The 19,705-nt window shown below is 47.4% G+C and overlaps 1 protein-coding gene across 3 annotated transcripts in view; it reads left to right on the top strand.

Annotated features, from left to right (window-relative positions):
- The first annotated feature begins 393 nt into the window (after nt 1–393).
- The window catches only part of ESRRB (estrogen-related receptor beta), a 69,147-nt gene continuing 49,835 nt past the window's right edge, over nt 394–19,705 (top strand). For 2 of the 3 annotated variants that reach the window (XM_006884662.1, XM_006884661.1), the window contains exon 1: nt 394–799. In XM_006884662.1, the coding sequence (XP_006884724.1) occupies nt 403–799 (397 nt within the window). In that variant the 5' untranslated portion in view covers nt 394–402. The remainder of the gene's footprint in view (nt 800–19,705) is intronic. The other variant, XM_006884660.1, reaches the window with a different exon arrangement.

Genomic DNA, 19,705 nt, shown 5'->3' with positions numbered 1-19,705 from the left:
TTGGTGGGTTTGAATCCTCGATCTGTTAGCAGTCGCCTTTTAACCAGTGTGTTAATAGAGCTCCTTTTACTTTTTTTACAAGGGGAGATTGGCCAAACATTTTATCTCTTTTTGAGTTACCATCTTGGCCCCTCACGGCAGCCATTCTCAGAGCCTTGGGTGCCTGTCTGAAGCTCTGTGATCAGTGCAGCCTTTTTGGCCAAGTAGAAGGTAGAGATTGGTTCCGAAGGTAGAGGTTTAGGGCTGGGCTGCACCAGCCCTCACAACTGTCGTTTTATCTCAAGACCTTAATGCAGAGCCCCTCCCAGCTACTCCGCCCAGTGCAAAGCCCAAAAGCCACACCCTGCGCCCTGCTCAGAACTTACTCTCCTGCCTCTATATGTCTGCAGGCTGCTAAACAGAATGTCTGCGGACGACCGGCACCTGGGCTCCAGCTGCGGCTCCTTTATCAAGACAGAGCCATCCAGCCCGTCCTCTGGCATTGACGCCCTCAGCCACCACAGCCCCAGCTGCTCCTCCGACGCCAGCGGCGGCTTTGGCATGGCCCTGAGCGCGCACACCAGCGGCCTGGACTCGCCCCCCATGCATGGCGGTGTGGGTCTAGGAGGAAACCCTTGCTGCAAGAGCTACGAGGACTGTGCCAGCGGCATCATGGAGGACTCGGCCATCAAGTGCGAGTACATGCTCAACGCCATCCCCAAGCGCCTGTGCCTTGTGTGCGGGGACACTGCGTCTGGCTACCACTACGGCGTGGCCTCCTGCGAGGCCTGTAAAGCCTTTTTCAAGCGGACCATCCAAGGTGCGTGGAGGGAGGGTGGACGGGTGGGCGTTGGGCACTGCAGGGTAGGTGGGTTGCGTAGGCCGGCCGGTGCAACAGGAAAGCCCGGTGGGCCCATCAGCAGCCCAGTCCAGGCGCTGCTAAAGCAGGGCTTCTGTTGTTGCAGTTGTTAGGTGTCTGCGTGGCTCCCCACCCACGCTGGTCTTATGAACAAGAGCCGACCTTTGCCCTGTCCTGCACCATCCTCATCCTCTCTGACGCTCCCCAGCCCATTGTTACAGCCCCGGTGTCAGCCCATCTTGTTGGGAGACATCTTCTCTTTTCTTGACCGTCGGAGGAACCCCTTTTCTGTTTCTCAGGGTTTCTCTTTCTGGGTTTCTGGACCAGAGTTTTAACTGTCAGACTATAGTTGAAATTGGCCTGTGGCTCACACCCACGTGGAGAAAAGCCACACAGAATGCCTCACCATGTATGCCTTTACTGCTCTGGGTTCCCCCAAAAGGCCTATTTTGGGGGAAAAAAATGACATGGTTTGCTTGGTGATTTCAGGCTTAGAGAAAGATAAAGGTCTGTCACTTGTAAATCTTTTTTAATTACATAAGTAAAACGTGGCTATGTTCTCCCTGGTAGGAGGAGTCAGGCAGATAGATAAGGGGACCCTCCCATGGGCATGCTCTCTCAGTCTGTTTGACATGGTTTCTAGGTGCATTTGCAAAGGAGCTGAATCTCATGCTGATGGGAACGTTGATGCCTCTTTCCCCAGCCTCTAGTTCTGGTGGTGCCTTCTGTAAAAGTGCTCTGCTGGCCCAGTGGCAAGGAGCTGTGCCGCCACCTTGAAGGCCTGCGGTTTGAAACCCCCTGCAGCTCTGAGGCAGGAAGACGGGCAGTTTCCTCCTGTGAAATTTACTGCCTCTGGAAACTTGCTGGAGGGCCAACTACGGGTTGGTTCCAGCTCGATGGTACCTAATAGCAGCAAGTTAACTCGGGATAATGACGTCCCAGCACTAACATCAAGTGCGGGGCTCTGCTCTGTCGTTGTTAGGTGTTATCAAGCCACCCTGTGAACAGTCTTGCCCTATTGCCTGGGTTGCGCATAGCAGCCATGCACTTAGTGCATTGTCAGTGGCAAAGCATGTCATTCATTCCACCAAGTGTCTATGGATTGTTTCCTAAGAGCCAGCTGTTGGTGATCAGGTTTCGAATCTCCACGCATACACTTCCCAACCCAAGAGGACAGAAATGGCCACCAGGCTAGAGAAAGCCCCCTTCCCTGCCCGGAGTCCCTTGAGTCAGGACCCCTCTGTGCCAAGGTGGCCCTCCGTTCTGCCTCTTCTCTCCTCATTTAGAAGAGACAGGCTGAGTGACCCGGGGATAGTTCTCCAACTCTTCGTTCAGCAAATATTTACTTGTTTAAATTTCTTCAGCTGATTATCTGTCTATTACAGTAACTGAGGGCTTTAGGTGTGCCTTGTTTCCAGTTGTTTGTATTGAAGGAATGTGGAAGGATGGCTCATTACTTAGGCAAATCATAAGTTTACCTTACAGCTGGACGACCTTGGCCATGCTACCTCAATTTCTCTCTGCACTTCAATTTCTCCTCTGTGAAGGGAGATATTACCCCTACCTGTTCTTATAGGGGTTAATAGGCTGGAGGGACAGTGCAGGAGAGGAAGACCCTGGATGAGATGGATTGACACAGTAAATGGGGGGTAGGTGTGTCGGAGTCAAAGAGACTGGCACAGGACAGGGCAGGCTTCAGAGCTGCTGTACATAGGGTGGCTATGAGTCACAGGCAACTCAATGGCACATAACAACAATGGGTTTAAATGAATCAATATGTATACTGTTGTTGTATGCCAGTGAGTCAGAAGCAACTCATAATTGACTCTCCAGTGGGTTTTTAGAGGCAGTAAATCTCACAGGAGGAGGTTGATCATTCTTTTCTCGTGAAGTAGCTGGTGGATTCGAATGGCATGCCTTTGCAGGCTTCTTAACACAAGGCCACCAGAGCTCCCTAATGCATACACTGAGCTTATGTGTGTGTGTATATATATATATATTTAAATTTTCTTGTTGTGTACCATCGAATCAGATCCGACTGGCAAAGGAGGAGATTGCCCCTCCTTCTCCAATGAGGTGTATGGTGGATTCGAACCATGTGCCTTTAGGATTGCAGTGCAGCTTCTTGCCACTAGGCCACCAGAGCTCCACTGAGCATGTATATTAAGTATATATTAATTAAAAGCAGTTAGAATGTGGCCTATTGTGTTAGACACAGCAGACAGTTGAGTCAACCTTGACTCATAGCAACCTGCTGAACAACAGAGCCTTACTCTATCTGCACCATCTTCATCATCTCTGACCTGTTGTTTGTTATGTGCCCTTGAGCGGCTTGCGACTGACTCATAGCGACCCCTGTGAACAGCAGCCCTCAAACCTTGCTCTGTCCTGTGCCAATCTCACTGTCTCCTAGCACCGGTAACTACTACAGAAATGTGTGCCATTATTATTTTCATTTTGATCACAGAGCAAGTTTATGTGATCTACACATGTTAGAATGAAACTAATTTTGGCTTAATAGGATTTCAATTTTTTAAACTATTTGTTATTACTGTTATTTGCTGTTCAGTCGACTCACAGTGACCCCAAGAACATAGAGTTGAACCTTGTTATATTTAATATTTATTCTTTTAAATGAACTCTTAAGTTTAAAGAAACAGTAGGAGGGAAAAAAATGCAGAAAAGTTAAGAGCAAAAAGTAAGTTTCCTACAACTCTAGACCCTGGTTCCTTGTTACCTTTCTCTTAGCAAATGTTTATTGAACGTTTTTGTCAAGCACTGTACAAGCCTCCAGGAGATAAAGACTAATTTGCTTTCTGAAGAGAGGCAGACTCATATTTTGAGGACTAGAGAATTTTGGCTCAAATTTTCTGGAAACAGAGGGCTAATAGGAGCTCAGAAATCCTGCTCTCAGCTGAGAGAGCTCCAGCCCAGGTGCTGAAAATGTTTCACACAGAGGATTTGTAAATAACCTTAATTATTTGCTACCACGAACAGGATAATGATCTCTTCTTCGCAGAAGTCCAAAGACAAACAGCAGCTTTTAGCGCAATCAGAGCCCAGCCGTCTCCTCCCCCCTTTTTCTCACAAGAAGGGTTCCATGTGTATAACAAGAAAGAGGTTTGCATATAAGGAGGGAAAATAAACACAGAGGTGGGCTGATTGCTCCGGTCATACTCTTAACTCTTCGGTTTTGTTTGAACAACATGGTAACAACATTTCCATGGAGTCTGAGTTGGAAATAACTCAAAGCTGACCCTCCACTGGGTTTCTGAGCCTCACGGGAAGAGAGTCCCCGTCTTTTTCTGGTGGATTTGAATAGTCAGAGGGGTGCTGCTTTTGAGTTAGCAGGAAAAAGTTCCCTGTGGACTAGGCCACTTGATGCAGCAAGGATTGATTTCCTTGTGGCTTTTCCCAAATTACATACCCCCTCTCCCTGCTCTGTCACTGAGTCTCCTAGGTCTCCTCCCTGTAATCTTAGTGGGAGGAGACAGCTTGGTCTTTCTTTCTTGAAGAAGTAACTGGTGTACTGGACCTGTCAACGTTTGGGTTGGCAGCCCAACAATTTAACCTACTGTGCCACCAGGCCTCCTTTGGGAAATGTAGGCAATTTAGAAAACTAGGAAAAGGGTTATTATTGTTCTGTAGAGTCAGAATTGGCCCATAGCAGACCCTCCAGTGAGTTTTCAGAGGCAGTTAATTGCATGGGAGTAGATTGCCCATGGAGCAGCTGGTGGCCTCGAACTGTGTGCCTTTGGGATTGCAGTGATTCTTCTTGCCACTAGGCCAAAAGGGTTAAGGGGGGGAAAATATGGCGATCATGGCTGACATTAGACAAGCCCAAAGAGAAGCTAGAATTAAGGACGCTTTGTTGAGTCCCTGCTCCCCATAAGATTCCAAGTCTGAGTCCATGTGCTCGAAGGGTACCTTCTATAGGGTTTTTTGGGTCTCTCTGCCAGCTTAGGCGTCTAGGTCCATTTCTCTTGCAGCTTCTGATTGGGTTCAAACTGCCAACCCTTCAGTTGGCTACTGAGTGCTTAACTACTGTGCCACCAGGTCTCTTTCAAGTGAAATCATGAAGCGGGAACAGGGCAGCAGGTACCTGCTCTCAAAGGGGCAAAATCGAATGGTCAGTGCATGCGGGGTGAGCCGTACAGTACTGGGTCCCCAGCCAGGATGCAGTCCCTAAGACGTCCTCCCTACTGAAAAGAAGACTGGGACTCGTCGCAGGGCCAGCAAGTCGGACTTGGGGCCTTTCGTCATGGAATGACTCATTCCTACAGAAGGCTCCGAAAATCATGCCATGCCACACCTTTACCTGACTCCTCAGCTTGCCTCAGAGTGCTCAGTTAGATGGTTGCTCCAAAAATAGGAAAGGAATCCTGCTTTCCAGAGCGTAAGCTCTCAGCTGCAAATCAAAAGGTTGGGGGTTCGAACCTACCCAGTGCCTCTTTGAGAGAAAAGTCCTGGCAGTCTGATCCCACTAAGGTTCAATAACAACAGCTCATAGAACCGATTTGGGGCTGACTCTCCGGTGGGTTTTCATAGACAGTGAATTTTACGGGACAAGATTGCCTATCTTTCTCCCATGGAGAGCAACTGGTGGATTCAAACCACCTACCTATCTCAACTCCCTACCTAGAAAACTCGTGGGAGAGTTCTGGTCCATCATATGGATTTGCAGTGGGTCAGAGTTTGTTCCTCAGCATCTCACAAACCGGTGTATGAAGAAATTGTGCAGCAACCAAGGATGTTAGACACACTTTCTCAATCACTTGCTATGCACCTGAGAGCTGGACAATGACTAAGTATGACAGGAAGAATCTATGCCTTCAAGTTGTAGGGCTGGAGATTATGGAACACACCATGGATTGCCAAGAGAACAAACAGGTCTATGCTGGCGTGGGTGAAACCGCATTGCTCCTTGGAGGCAAAGATTTTGAAACTTTGTCTCACATACTTTGGGCATGTTGTCAGGGGAGACCAGTCCTTGGAGGACAGCATGCTTGGAAGGGTGGAGGGTCAGTGCAGAAGAGGAAGACCCTGGATGACTGACACAGCGACTGTGGCAATGGGGTTAGATGTGTCAGAAATGGTGAGGTTGGCTCAAAACAGGACAAGGTTCAGATCCACTGTTCATAGGGGCATTGTGAGCCCTAGTTCTACTTGATGCCATATAACAGCCTATTTTTTTGTAAATTATGTTTTAGGGGGAGACTGCCCCACCTGCTCTCATTTAGGGGGCTCTGGTGTGGTAGTTCACAGGGAGTTGTGATGTTAACACAAAGATCTGACTTAGTGGTTCAAATTTTCTAGCGATTCCTTGGGAGTAAGATGGGTCATTTCCTGTGTGATCTAGAGCCTCCGAAACCCAGTGGAGAGTCAGCTATGAGTCGATTCCACCGCAGTAAGAGAGGGACTGTTAGTTTACACCTAGGGCTTTAGAATCAATGCCAAGTTGTGGTGTTGGAAATCCGTACTTAGTGTCCCCTGGACTGCCAAATGAACAAAGAAGTCTTAGAGAAGGTGCGTCTTAGAGGCCCGAGTGGGGAAACGTCATCTCACAGACTTTGGATGTGTTCTTAGGAAAGGTCAGTCCTTGGAAAAAGGTATCAGCTTGGACAGGTGGAGGGTCAGCAAAGGTGGGGAAGACCCTCAATGAAATGGATTGACACAGTGACTGTAATAATGGGCTCAAGCATAGAAGAGAGGATGATGATGGTACAGGAGAGAGCAGGGTTCAGACCCACTGTTCTTTTTTAAAAAATTTTATTATTTTTTGTGTGTGTACCTTCAGTCAGATCTGACTGGTACAGGAGGAGATTGCCCCTCCTTCTCCAGCAGAGCATCTGGTGGATTTGAACTGCATACCTCTGGGATTGCAGTGCAACAGATCTACTGTTCTCAGGGTCACTGTGGGTTGTAGTTGACACGTTGACAACAACAACAATGGCTGCTTTGGCACTGCCATGGCGTTTACTCTCCAGTCCTTTACAGAAAACGGTTTACCTTGCCAGCATTGCAGCGTTGAACTAGATGCTGTTCCAGGTACCCTGGTAGGGCTTCTGATCAACCCCTCAGAGTGTGCTGTGGGTCTCTACAGTTTTACTCAATTCTCTGCTATGAAAGGGAGTTTGTTATCAGTGCTTGGGGCTATGTGGACTCCTAGACTAGATGAGCTCAGAGATAGATAAAGGCACCTTCCTGTTGGGATACAGTGTCTCTCTGGCTGGAGAGATAGCTCCTCAGCCTGTCTACATTTACTAGCATATCAGAGGGGCTACACAGATCTAACCCCAGAGAATTGTCCAGCCCTGGGGCCGGGACAGCAAGCCAAATTTGTCCAAAGCCTCCTCCCTAAGAAAAGACCTCTTAGCTGAGGGACTTAGCCTGAAGAGATGTAACATTTGCCTTTATCTGATTGAGACTTTATGACTGTGATCTACCTCCCCTGTAGGTCTCCTGCAGGGAGAGAATGGTAGGCAGGCAGGTTGCATGGCAGATGAATTCCTGAGTTTATACATCAGTATCCTGACTTTGGTCAGTGTGAGTTTACTTCTAAGAGGTGGAACTACTTTCTAGGACTTTTGAAATCAGGGTTCTGGATCAAGGGGCTGGATGCTGGGTTATTTACCCAAAGTAAAGAATATTTGAGGAGGTGGCCTTTTTCAAGTGATGCTGTAAACCGTAGCCTAGGACCCTGCTCTTCATTCTCGGCAATGGCCCCCCTCCTCCACCCTCCACCTCTCACCCACTCCTGTTCCATTGAGAAGTTAGGAGGAAACCCTCGGATGGGAGGTCCTTCGGCTCTTGGCCACCAAGCCTACCTACCCACTGTCCTATAGCTGCAGTATCATTCATTCAGTGATTTCATTGATTCCATTGATACTTAGTACTACCCAGTGGTAAGAAGCCGCGCTGTCAACCTGCAAGCACGTTGTTCAGATCCGCGGACTGAGAAGGATGGGCAGACTTCTTCTGTGCTCTTAACTGTCTAGAAAACCCATTGGAGGGTCAGCTATGGGAGTGTTTTAACTCGGCACACAGCAACATCACAGTGCTGGAGATTTCTACCTATCCCTGAGCTCAGCTCTTCTTGCCTTTGATTGCTGTCCAGAGACTCACTTACGAATCATCTCTTCTCTTTTGTGCCCCCTTCTACAGTTCTCTAGTTTCCTTCCTTCCATCAGCATTTAATACCTCTAGGTATGTGTTAGGGCTCGGGAGAACTTTTTGGTAAGGTGTTGAACTCCTTTGGTAAGGAATTGCACTTCCAACGCAAAGGCCAGAGGTTCAAATCCACCAGTTAGTTGTTTCGCAGGAGGAAATCTCTCCCCGTGCACTTTACAGACCTCTGTAAACCTACTGGAGGGTCAGTGATCAGTCAGTTCTGAATAGATGGCAATGAGTGTGAGTGAGCGAGGCATCAACAGGGGGCTCTTGTGGGGAGATTGACTGCTGACTAAAAGGTGACGCCTCCCCGGTGGTTCGAATCCACTAGGCTCTCCAAGGGAGGAAGAGGGACGATCTCTTCCTTTTAGAGCCTCTGAAAACCTGTGAGAAGGTCAGCTAAAGTCAATCCAGCTTCAGTGGTTCCCTGGTAAAAAGACTTCTTTTGTTTAAGTAGAAAATTATACTTAAGTATAAAATGAATGTAAAATTTTATTTTATATTGGTTTGCACACAAAATTCATATACACTGTGTTTCACACTTACCTTCAGGTAACGTATCTTTCATGCAGGAGACCTGGGATTGATTCCCGGCCGGTGCACTTTAGAGCTGCCACCATCCATCCATCACTGGCGGCTTCCATGTGGCTGTGGTTTTCTGGTCAGGTTTCAGTGGAACTTCCAGACTTAGACAAACTAGGAAGTAAAGGCTGGCAACCTACCCCCCTAAACCAGCCAATGAAAACTGAGTGGATCACAATAGTCTGATGTGGGGGGAGGGGGTGTGTGGAAAAGACCAGTTTTGTCCCATTGTTTGGGGTCAACCATGAGTCAGGCAGGGGGGCGGGCTGGACGTCTGCTGACAGCCACAACGTCAGAATTTCTGTAGTCGCTGTTCAGTTCTGTGACAAACTTGAGCTGTGTGCCTGATACTGTGAGTTGAGGATAGGGAAGAAGTCCTGTCCTGGTAGGGTTTGCATTTTGGGGGGGAAGGGGGAAAAAAGAGACTGTTGACATGATCACAAGTAAACTAATGGTGACTGTGATGGGTACTCTGAGGGTGAAAGCCACTGATAAAGGCTGAAGAGCTTTTCGGAGGGGGCCTCATTGGGATGCACTGATTAGGGAAGCCTGTGCTGTGAAGGGGACAGTTGAGCTGTCAAGTTCAAAGCAAATAAAAAAGATCAGAGAACAGTGTTCCAGGCAGAGGAGTACATTCCAGAACCAGAGTGGCCTGGTGTGGCTGGATGACCACAGCGAAGTGGAAGGAGCTGGGCTGACAAGGTCAATGACTTTTGGGGCCATGGGGAAGGTGCAAGTGGATTTTCTAGGGGGGTTAGAGGCCGTAGGGATAAAGCGTGTATGACCACGGGCTGTGTGAACTGTACACTTCTCTGCATCCCTCCTCAGTCTCTTTCCCCTGACCCCCTAGCACCTGATCAGCTTTTCGGGACACTGGGTAACCTTTGAGCAGCTCCCAGGTCTGTCACTGGAGAGGAGGAGGTGCAGGCGAGAAAGAGTCCATCTTCACATGGGCCCCAGCTCCTCAGAGGGGAACTCCCCCAGGAGCAACTGGAAGATGATTGATGGATTATTCCTGTCTGAGACCGCCTCCAAGCCTTTTGTCAGGGAGAAAGGGGATCCCTGGGGACAGAGGCTTCTACGCAGAGACAAAGCCCTGCAGTGGGTGGAAGTTGGGGGTGCTGCTGTTCCTTGGCCTGTGACCTTGGTTCCTCTCCTACGAAGAGTCAGGTCAATGTACCCTGTTATGACTGGGCTTTCAGGGAAAGGAGAAGGACAGGGTCACAATTCCTCTTTCTGGAGGCATGCACAGTGCAGAGGGATGTCCCTTCAGGACACAGCAAAGGTGTGTTGGAGCCTGGCCAGGGAGACACACAATCCAGGAGCTGAAGGTGAACCTGTTTGGCAGAAAAATAAAAGAGCGAAACGGGGGCCCCAGGGAACACTGAGTGAAAGACTCAGTGATCAGTGATCTCTGGGAAGGCCACCTAGGGTAGATTACAGGGGTGCAGGCAGAGGATGGAGTATGATTAGGATTTGGGGGCCGTCTAACCAGGAGAAGAATACCTTGGGTGGCACAAATAGTTTAACACTTGACAGTTAATCAAGAGGTTGGTGATTTTAACCCACTCAGAGGCACCTTGGAAGAAAGGCCTGGTGATCAAAAGTCATGTCCCTAAAAATCCCATGGAGTGCAGTTCTTCTCTGAAACACAGGGGTCACCTTGAGTCAGAATGGACGCTATGGCAGCTGTTTGCCTTTTAAGGGAGCTCTGGTGGCCTCGACCATAGGCGATTGAGCAGCTAAACCCAAAGACAGTGCCTCTAGTGGCTGGATTCCATCAGCAGCTCCCTGAGAGAAGGAAGAGGAGGAAGAGAGGGAGGAAGAGGAGGAGGAGGAGGAGGAGGAATAATCTCCTCCCTTGGGATTTACAGCCTCAGAAGCCCGCTGGTTTCTGCTAGACAGCAGTGAGCCTGGGGATTTTGTTTGGTTTTTTTAAACCTGACTTCTACTCCAACTTTACAAATTCTTAGTTGTGTCACTTTGGGGAAGTGACTTGGCTTCTCCTAAACTTCTCATCAGTAAAATGGGATTAGAGTGTTGTTGCAAGATTTCAAGGGGCCAGTGCAGCCAGTGCACAGCACAGGACCTAGCTGAGTGCCTGGTATGTGATGACCACAGAGTAAATGTTACTGTTACTTCTCTTGGCAGCAGCAAACCTTTGAGGTTTTTGAGCAGGAAATTAATCAGATCTCCTTTGCTATTGGTAGATGCCCTTGAGTCAGCTTTTACCTTTAATGACCCCATGTAAGTCAAACTATCTTTAGGGTTTTCTTAGTTTAATTGTTTTGTTTTTTGTTTTTTTTTTACTTATCTGTCAAAGTCTTTTTCCCCTTTATTGTGATTTTAACGAAAGTTTACAGAAAGTTGGATTTTCCATTCATTGATTGCTCCCCCCCCCATTCATTCATTGTACATTTTCCTCCTTACCTACTCCAGTTCACTTTGAAAAAAAATAAATTGAAGGATTCAAAGAATATCAACATGTCAACAAAGGGTGTGAACAGCCTCCCCCACCGGGCTAAACCACAATGGAATGCCCTTTCTTTCCCTCCCTAAAAGACCCTTACTATAAAAACCTGCTCAAACCACCTTAGGGCACCGTTGTTCCCTCCTCTGTCTCTCTCTCCAGACCAAGGAATCCCTTCTGGAAGCCTCCTTAACACGTTGCCACAAATGATGGCAAATGTGTTTCTAAGCACGGTTGTCAATTTTAAAAGTGTACGGCTTCTTTAACTTTCTCTTAAAAAAAAAAGCTTCATTCATTTTTTTTTTTTAAATTCATTCTGTGATGCATAGTTGTAAATTTTTAGAGAAGCAGATTAGCAAGCTTTCTTCCTGTAGAGCTGCTAAGTGGATTTGTACTGACAACCTTTCCAGTAGTAGTCAAGTGCTTAGCCATTTGTGCCACCAAACCAGACACACCCACTGCCATTGCATCAATGCTGACTCATAGTGGCCCTCTTCAGGTTTCTGAGGCTGTCAATATTTACAAGAATAGACTGTCCATCTCTTATGGTGGATTCAAACTACCTACCTTTTGGTTAGTGGCCTGACACATGACAACACATTATGTGTCAGGCCTTGTACCAGCAAGATTGTTCTGGAAATGTTAGAAAAATGGAAGAGTCTGGGATTAGTGTTAGGAGTTGGGGGGGAACCAGTCTGGTTAAGAGAACTAGTTTAAGGTCTAATTATGGGCAGAGCTGGACAATGAATAAGGATGACTGGAGAAGAATCAATGCCTTTGAGTTATGGTACTGTAGAAGAGTCTTGAACATAGCTTGGACTGCCAAGAAAACAAACAGGTCTGTCTTGGAAAGGGGAAACCAAGTTACTCCTTGGAGGCTAGGATTTTGAAGCTCTGTCTCACATACTTTGGGCATGTGGCCAGAAGAGACCAGTCCTTGGAGAAGGACATCATGCTTGGAAGGGTAGAGGGACAGCGCCGGAGACGAAGACCCTGGATGAGATGAATTGACACAGGGACTGTAGTAATGAGTGTAGGTGTGTAGAGACCATGAAATTGGCTCAGGATAGGTCAGGGTTCATAGCTATTGTGCATAGGATCGCTGTGAGTCGCAGGCGACTTGATGGCACATAACTAAACCAGGGCAGTGAAAACTAGCTAAACTATAACAGCTCGTTGCCATGGAGTAGATGATAATGCATGGTGATTTTACCCACATGCGCCAAAGTAGACTGTGCTCCAAAGGGTTTTCAATGACTGAAAGAAACAGATTTTCAGTCCTTTGTTTGGCAGTCTCTAAAGCACAGACTTGAACTACCAGCCTTTTAGTTACCAGCCTAGTTCATTAACCCTTTGTACCTCTCAGAGACAGCAAGCAAGCAGTGAATAAGGATGGTAGGAGAATTGATGCCTTTGAGCTATAGTGTTGGAGAAGAACACTGAACATTCCATGGATGGCCAAAAGAACAAACAAATCTGTCTTGGAGATGGTGCATCCAGAGTGGTCCTTGGAGGCAAAGATGATGAAGCTTCGCCTCACATACATACTTTGGGCATGTTGCTAGGAGGGGCTATTCCTTGGAGAAGGACATGAGGCTGGGAAGGGTGGAGGGTTGGCCAAGGAGAGGAAGACCCTCAACCAGGAGGATTGATGTGGTAATTGCTGCAGTGGGCTCTTGTGTGTCAGGAAATGTGAGGATGGTGCAGGATAGAACAGGGTTCAGACCTTTTGTTCATGGAGTTGTTATGAGTTGTACTTGGCTGGCTCGACAGTACCTACCAACCACCACCACTCAGAGAATCCAGGACAGTGATTAACCCCCAAGCCCACAGCTGTGGGGTTGGTTTTGGTTCATAGTGACCCCTCCATTTGGTTTCCAAGACTAAAAGTCTTTATGGGAGGAAACGGTCCCTCTTCCTGAGTACTTGGTGGGTTCAAATCACCAACTTTTAGGGTGACAGGCTGATGTGTGCTGTTCACTAAGGCTGTTAGGACAGCGGTCACTCACTCACTCGTTGCCTTCAGAACCGACTCGTAACTGACCTTCCAGCAGGTTTTTGGGAGACTATAAATCACCTGGGACAAGATTGTCCATCTCCTGCAGAGCCGCTGGTGGATTCAGATAACCAAAGAGAGACATTGACTTTGGGTTAGCAATGACGTTTGACAGTGATAGACGGGCTGAATAGTAAGAGTAGGCTCCAGAAAGGTTTTGAAAGTGAATTCATTAAAGGGCATGTGGAGAGAAGGAAGGCTGCCTTAAGCTGCTGAGAAGATGCTGAGGCCACTGTTGTTGTTGTTGTTGTTGTTGTTGTGTGTCATTGAGTCAGATGCGACCCACAGCTAACCCTCCAGTGGGTTTTCAGAAGCAGTTAATCCCACGGGAGGAGATTGTTCATCCTTCTCCGGTGGAACTGCTGGTGGATTTGAACTGCCGTGCCTTCAGGTTTGCAGCACAGCTTCTTACCCCTAGGCCACCAGAGAGACTATCAGGGACAAGTTTTTCTAGAGTGAGGGGATGGAGTTGGGACACTGAGTGCGCTCAGGTCTCAACATGCACTCTTGTTGAGCTGGAAGTTGGAGCATGAGGGCAAGAGTGGGATCTAAGTGGTGTTTTGTGTCCAGTGAGACCTTCAAGGGCACAAATTCTCAAAGTGTGCCCTCTAGACCAGCAGCTGGGAGCATTTGTTAGAAATGCAGATTTTAGGCACCACTACCACCTATGGAATTGACGTTTCTGGGGGGCAGTAGGATCCAGTAGTCAGTTTTAACAAGCCTTCCAATTGAGCTTGATACTTCCTCAAGTGTGAGAGTCTGAGAATTGTTCCTAAGGAAATTCTTCAGAATGAGGGAACTCTGGTGACTTAGTGCTAAGGAATTGTACTGCCAACCCCAAGGCACGTGGTTCAAATCCACCACCTGCTTCACGGGAGAAAGATGGGCAGTCTCCTCCCTCTCGTGTGATTTACTGTCTCCGAAAACCTGTTGGAAGGTCAGTGCTGAGTTGGTTCCGACTTGATTGTCCTTAACAACAACAACTTGAGAAAGAGAGGAGCAGGGGCATGAGGGGGAGGGTGGGACCTTGGTAAAGGAAGAGCTAAAAGATGTCTTCTAAGGAGTTTATGTGGCAACTTGTTCATCAGTTCTGAGATGCGCATTCCTCCACTCTAACATGTCTGAGTTGGTCTGTGTGTCACAGTTCCGGCTGACCAGCAGGCAGCCATCCTGTGGTTGGTATATCTCTACACGCACATCAAAACTCAGAGAACAGGGGCCCGTGGCTCCCAAGAAAATCCCTAGCCCAGCATCAGAGCACATTCCTTCAGAAACACAGCATCATTAACTAACTCCCTTGTTAGAAGAGAGGACAACGCCACGTGAGGGAGAAAAGAAGAAAGATAATGGTGCCTTTGATAAAAAAAAAATGATCCCAGCTCTCGTCAGACACCAACTGGGAAGAAGTTTTAGCACTATCTTAAGCAACTCTCTTTTCTCTTTCATATGTGTACAAGAATAAGGTCGAAGAACGCTATAAGCTTCAGTCTAAGTAAATTCTACAAGAGCTGTTTTAATAGAATAAAATGAACATGCTAGTGACGAGGGAGCAAAGGCCTAGCTCGGTGGATAGTGGCTTTGTTTTCTTTCATCTTTGAAAGTACATCATAAAACAGTGCATCTTCCCATGGAAAGCATCTCAGATTTGAGGAAATAAATGGAGAAGTAGCCAGAGATGTTACGAGAGTGTGTGCAGGGAGAAAGGAATCGGATCTTACAGGAAGTGGGTTTAAGAGGGTGGTGAATGGTGTCTGCCATGGATAGAAGGGCCAGGAGGAGGAGGAGGACCAAGAGGATTGCCTAGGAGGTCATTGGGGCAGAATGTTTGGGTATTTGTGGGAGGAGGATCTTGCTTTGTATTCATTCACTTTGCTCTATCCAGCACATGGTTAATCACAGTGCCAGGCCCCGTGTTTGAGACAGAAAACTGAACAGTGCAGTCTCTGTCTGCAACAAGCACCAGTGAGAAGAGTGGGCACATACCTGATTATGGAGCAGTAAATTGTTGGAATCCCTGCCTGGTACAAGTGGTTAATGAGAAGTTAAACTCTAACCAGAGGATGACTCGAACCTCCAACCTTTCCTTTAGCAGTCAAAACAGCAACCTATTTATGCACCACCCCCCCCACACCCCCGCCAGTGGCTTCTTGCAATCCACCCAGCCCTCCGTTCACAGAGAAAGGAATGCAGTTGGTGGAGCAGATTGAGTTAGGATGGAACCAAGGGAAGCCTGGTAGAGACACCAGCAGGTGGATCTCAGCGTGCGAACACAGGCAGGAAGTGAGTCTGGCTGAACACCACGGCCAAGTGCGTGATGGCCAAGGCCAGGGGCACTGATGAGATCATCCAGACAGTAGCTGAGGAGCAGGGGAGCAGGGAAGGACAGAAAGCTGAGGATGGCGGGGCCAGGAACATGAAAGGGACAGTCTGTGTCCTTAGAGGGAGAGAGAACAGAACCAAGTGACTGCCTGCCCATCTGCACCAGCAGCTTCCACTCATGACCATTCGGGCTCAGATGGTAACCTGCAACTTTACTGCCAGATTCCAGATCCCAGTCTTCCTTTGAGTTCCCCAAGAGCTGTTTTTATCTTCACTCGGCAGCTTTTGTCATGAGCCCCTGCAAGGGCTGCAGGCACCCCGGCAGCTGTTCCTGGGCAGCTGCTGAGGATGTCCCAGGATTTCCTTCTGGGAAAGCCTGGAATCAAAGAGAGTTGACAGCCAGCTCACCACAGGGTGACCCTCTTGGACCCCTGCCTCTCTGGGCTTCAATTTCCCCTTCATGGTTTGCTTACACTGAAGCTCAGGCTGGTGCCTTCATTCACAGACACTCCCACCAGCTCTGAGGTCTTTGGAAATTAGGATTGTGCTTTCAGATTGTTCAATCAATGCCCCCCCCCAGGCACCTCTGGGTGGACTTGAACCTCTAATGTTTTGGTTAGCAGCCATGGGCATTAGTTATTTATACCAACTTGGTTTTCCGTGGAAATTAGATCTTAATGTTTGCAAATCACAAAGGGTGGCATTTGGGACCTCAGATAGGCTCATCCTTGTGTCAGTCTAGCTAATAATTCCCAGAAAGTCTTGCTGGCTAGGAAACCAGTAACCTTGATGGCACTTAATCCTTTGTGTGCTTTCTGTCACTGAATCTGTCACAGCTTTAGAAACTGGCATGCCCTGTACCCATTTCATAAATGTGGAAACTGAGGCTCAGAGGGATCCAGTTGCCTAATTCAAAGTTCCTGTGCACTTGTCTACAAGGTATATTCTTGCAGGTCAGAACCCTGACTTTGTGTTAACTATTGCTCATGTCCCGTGAGGTCCCCCCCCCCAAGACCTGCCACTTCTCAGCTGGCATTTTTGTATTACTGTGCGAGGGTGTGTAGGTGACACGTGTCCTCTCCCTGCTCCGGGCCTCTCCTAGGCTGCCCTCAGGAGACCACAGGAATTCTGATGAAATAATCTCATCACTTTATCGAGGAGGCACTTATAGAAATTACAAGGCAGGGCCACCAGCCTGGTCTTGCTGGCAGCCAGCCCCTGGGGCCATAAAACAAATTGAAAGGAACGAAAATAAATAAATAAAATTAGAATGTTGTCCGCCCCCCCCCCCATATATGTGTGCGTGCGCACGCAGCCCTGCAGGGTCAAGATCATCGCTTTAGCACCCCCTGCATTTGCTCTTGGAGGAGCACCGCTGCCCAGTCAGCAGACCTCATTGACCCTGAGCAACAGCTGCAGAGCCTGGCACTGTCCTCCTTCTCAGGATGATGGGCAGGTGGGGCAGTTCAGACCAGGACACTCTGCAAATGGCATCCAAAGTGGCATGAGTGACAATAGCCCAGGGACACGGGGCCAGGAAGAGTCAGCTCCCTCTTCAGCCACTCAGAGTAGAGCCAGACCATCAGGACGCAAGCTCCTGCTTGCCAAATCCTACTGCCCTCACCTCTCTCACCTGTCAGATGAAGGAAAGAAGAATTACCTCCAGGATCCACTGGATATGAAGCAGAACTGTGGCTACTTTAATAAGCACCCAGTCATGATTGTTAGTGTACTGCACACCTTTTGTTGCTATTAGTTACATCACGTTGATTTGAACTCTGGTAAACCCCATGTGTTCTTGTGAGTCATAGTCACCCTATGTACAAGAGCCCTAAACCCTGTTCTATCTTGTGCCAACCTCACTGTTTCCGACATAGCTACTCCCATTACCCCAATCACTGAATAGATCAGTCTCATTGAGGGTCTTCCTCTCTTGTGCTGTCCTTCTACCCCCCCCAAACATGATGTCCCTCTCCAAGGAGTGGTCCCACCTTGCAACATGCCCAAAGTATGTCAGATGAAGCTTCAGAATCCTTGCCTCTAAGGAGCAGATCGGTTTCACCCTCTTCAGGACAAACCTGCTTGTTCTCCTAGCCACGGTATAGTCAACACTCTTCTCCAGCACCACAGCTCAAAGGCATCAATTCTCCTTCTATCATCCCTACTCACTGTCCATCTCTCTGACACATAGCACGCAATTGCAAAGGCTATGGCCTGGATCAGGTGCACCTTAGTCTCCAGCCTGATGTAGTTGCTCTTCAGTACTCTTGAGAAGTCCCTGACAGCTGACTTTCCCAATGCAATTTGTCTCTTAATTTCCTGCTTGCTGTTACCAAGAGTGTTGACTGTGGAGCCAAGCAAACTAAAACTGTTAACAATCTCTATCTCTTCACCATCCATAATGTTGCTGCCAATTGGCCCAGTGGTGAGGATCTTTGTTTTCTTAATGTTGAACTTCAATCTGTATTGAAGGCTGCAGTCCTTGACCTTCTGCAGCAAGCGCTTCAGGTCCTCCTCCGTTTCACCAAGCAGGTTGTTGATGAATCTTTCTCCAATCCTGTTGCCACATTCCTCCTCATACAGCCCAGCGTCCTTGATGATCTGTTCTGCATACAGATTGTAAAGGTATAGTGACAGAATACATCTCCGGCAGACTCCCTTCCCGATTTGAACCGTGCAGTGTCATCCAGGGTGGGTTCGGACTGCCAATCTTTTGGCTATCATTGAGTGCTTAATCGTTTGTGCTGCCCAGGATGTCTTATAATGTTGCTGTTAGGTGCTGCGGAGTTACTTCTGACACATAGTCACCCTGCCAACAACAGAACAAACCACTGCCCAGGTCTGTCCATCCCTAGAGTTGTTCCTGTGTTTGAGACCATTGTTACAGCCACCATGTTGGTCCACCTTGTTGAGCCTTCCTCTTTATTTTCACTCAATCTCTGCTTTACATCATGTCCTTCTCCAGGAACTGACCCCTCTTTTTTTTTTTAACTGACCCCTCTTGATAACATGGCCAAAGCACATGAGACCCAGTTTCACCAGTGCTCTTCCAGTGAACATTCTGCCTGTACTTCTTCCAAGATAGGTTTGGTCCATCCTTCTGGCAGCCCAGAGTATGTTTTGATTGTTTGTGTTTTGCCAGCACCATAATCAAGGGTATCAATTCCCCTTCAGTCTTCCTTATTCACAGTCCAGCTTCCACATGCATATAAGGCTTTTCAGAAAGACAGTGACCTGAGTCCAATGCACTTCAGTCCTTGACGTTACTTCATTGCTTTTGTACACTTTAAAGGTATTGTTTGCATCAGACTTGCTTAATGCAATACATCATTTGATTTCTTGACTGCTTCTTCCATAGATGTTGACTGTGGATCCAAGTAAAAGAAAATCCTTGGCAACTTCAAGAGTTCCCCCTGTCCCATTTATCATGACCCTGCTTATTGGTCCAGTTGTGAGAATTCTTGTTTTGTTTGTATTGAGATGAAACCCATACTGAAAGCTGTAGTCTTTCTTTGATCTTTAACAAGTACCTTAGGTTTATCCGCTTTCAGCAAGCAAGGTTGTGTCATCTGCATCGTGCAGGTTGTTGTTGAGGCTCTATGCATTCTTTTCATTCTTCTTCATAGATTCAGTTTCTTGGATTGCTTCCTCAGCATGCTGACTGAATAAATATGATAAAAGGTGATCCTGACGCACACCTTTCCTGATTATAGCCATGCATATCTCCTTGTGCTTCTTAGTCTGTGTATACAAACACAATTGCGGTGTTAATGGAATTCCCAGTTTTCAAAGTATTAGCCATCATTCGTTATGATCCACAAAGCCTTTGCATAAGACAGATGGGCATCTCTCTGGCATTTTTTGCTTATAGTCAAGCTCATCAGCAATGATACCTCTCATTCCATGTCCTCTTTTGATTCTGGCTTGAATTCCTGGCCTTTCTCTATCAATGTACAAAGTTCATTTAAAAATTCTCTTCAGTAAGATTTTACTTGCCTGTGCTATTATTTAATCTTTTTTTTTCCATTCTATTGGCTTATCTTTTCTTTAGAATGGACATAAATATGGATCTTTTCAGTTAATTGGCTGGGTAACTGTTGTCTAAATTTTGTAGTGTAGGCAATTGAGCACTACCAACACTGCATCCACTTGTTAAAATATTTTAATTAAGAGTCTGTCTTAAAAGGGCCGAACTCGCTCAGCATATCTTAAGCTCAAGGAACTGAAGAACAAATTCAAACCTCGAGTTGCTATAATCAAGGATGCTTTC

The sequence above is a fragment of the Elephantulus edwardii genome, unplaced genomic scaffold, assembly GCF_000299155.1.
Source record: "Elephantulus edwardii isolate Elephantulus edwardi_28Jun2011 unplaced genomic scaffold, EleEdw1.0 scaffold00037, whole genome shotgun sequence".
NCBI classification, from domain to species: Eukaryota; Metazoa; Chordata; class Mammalia; order Macroscelidea; family Macroscelididae; genus Elephantulus; species Elephantulus edwardii.
This window is presented reverse-complemented; position numbering and strand designations above follow the sequence as displayed.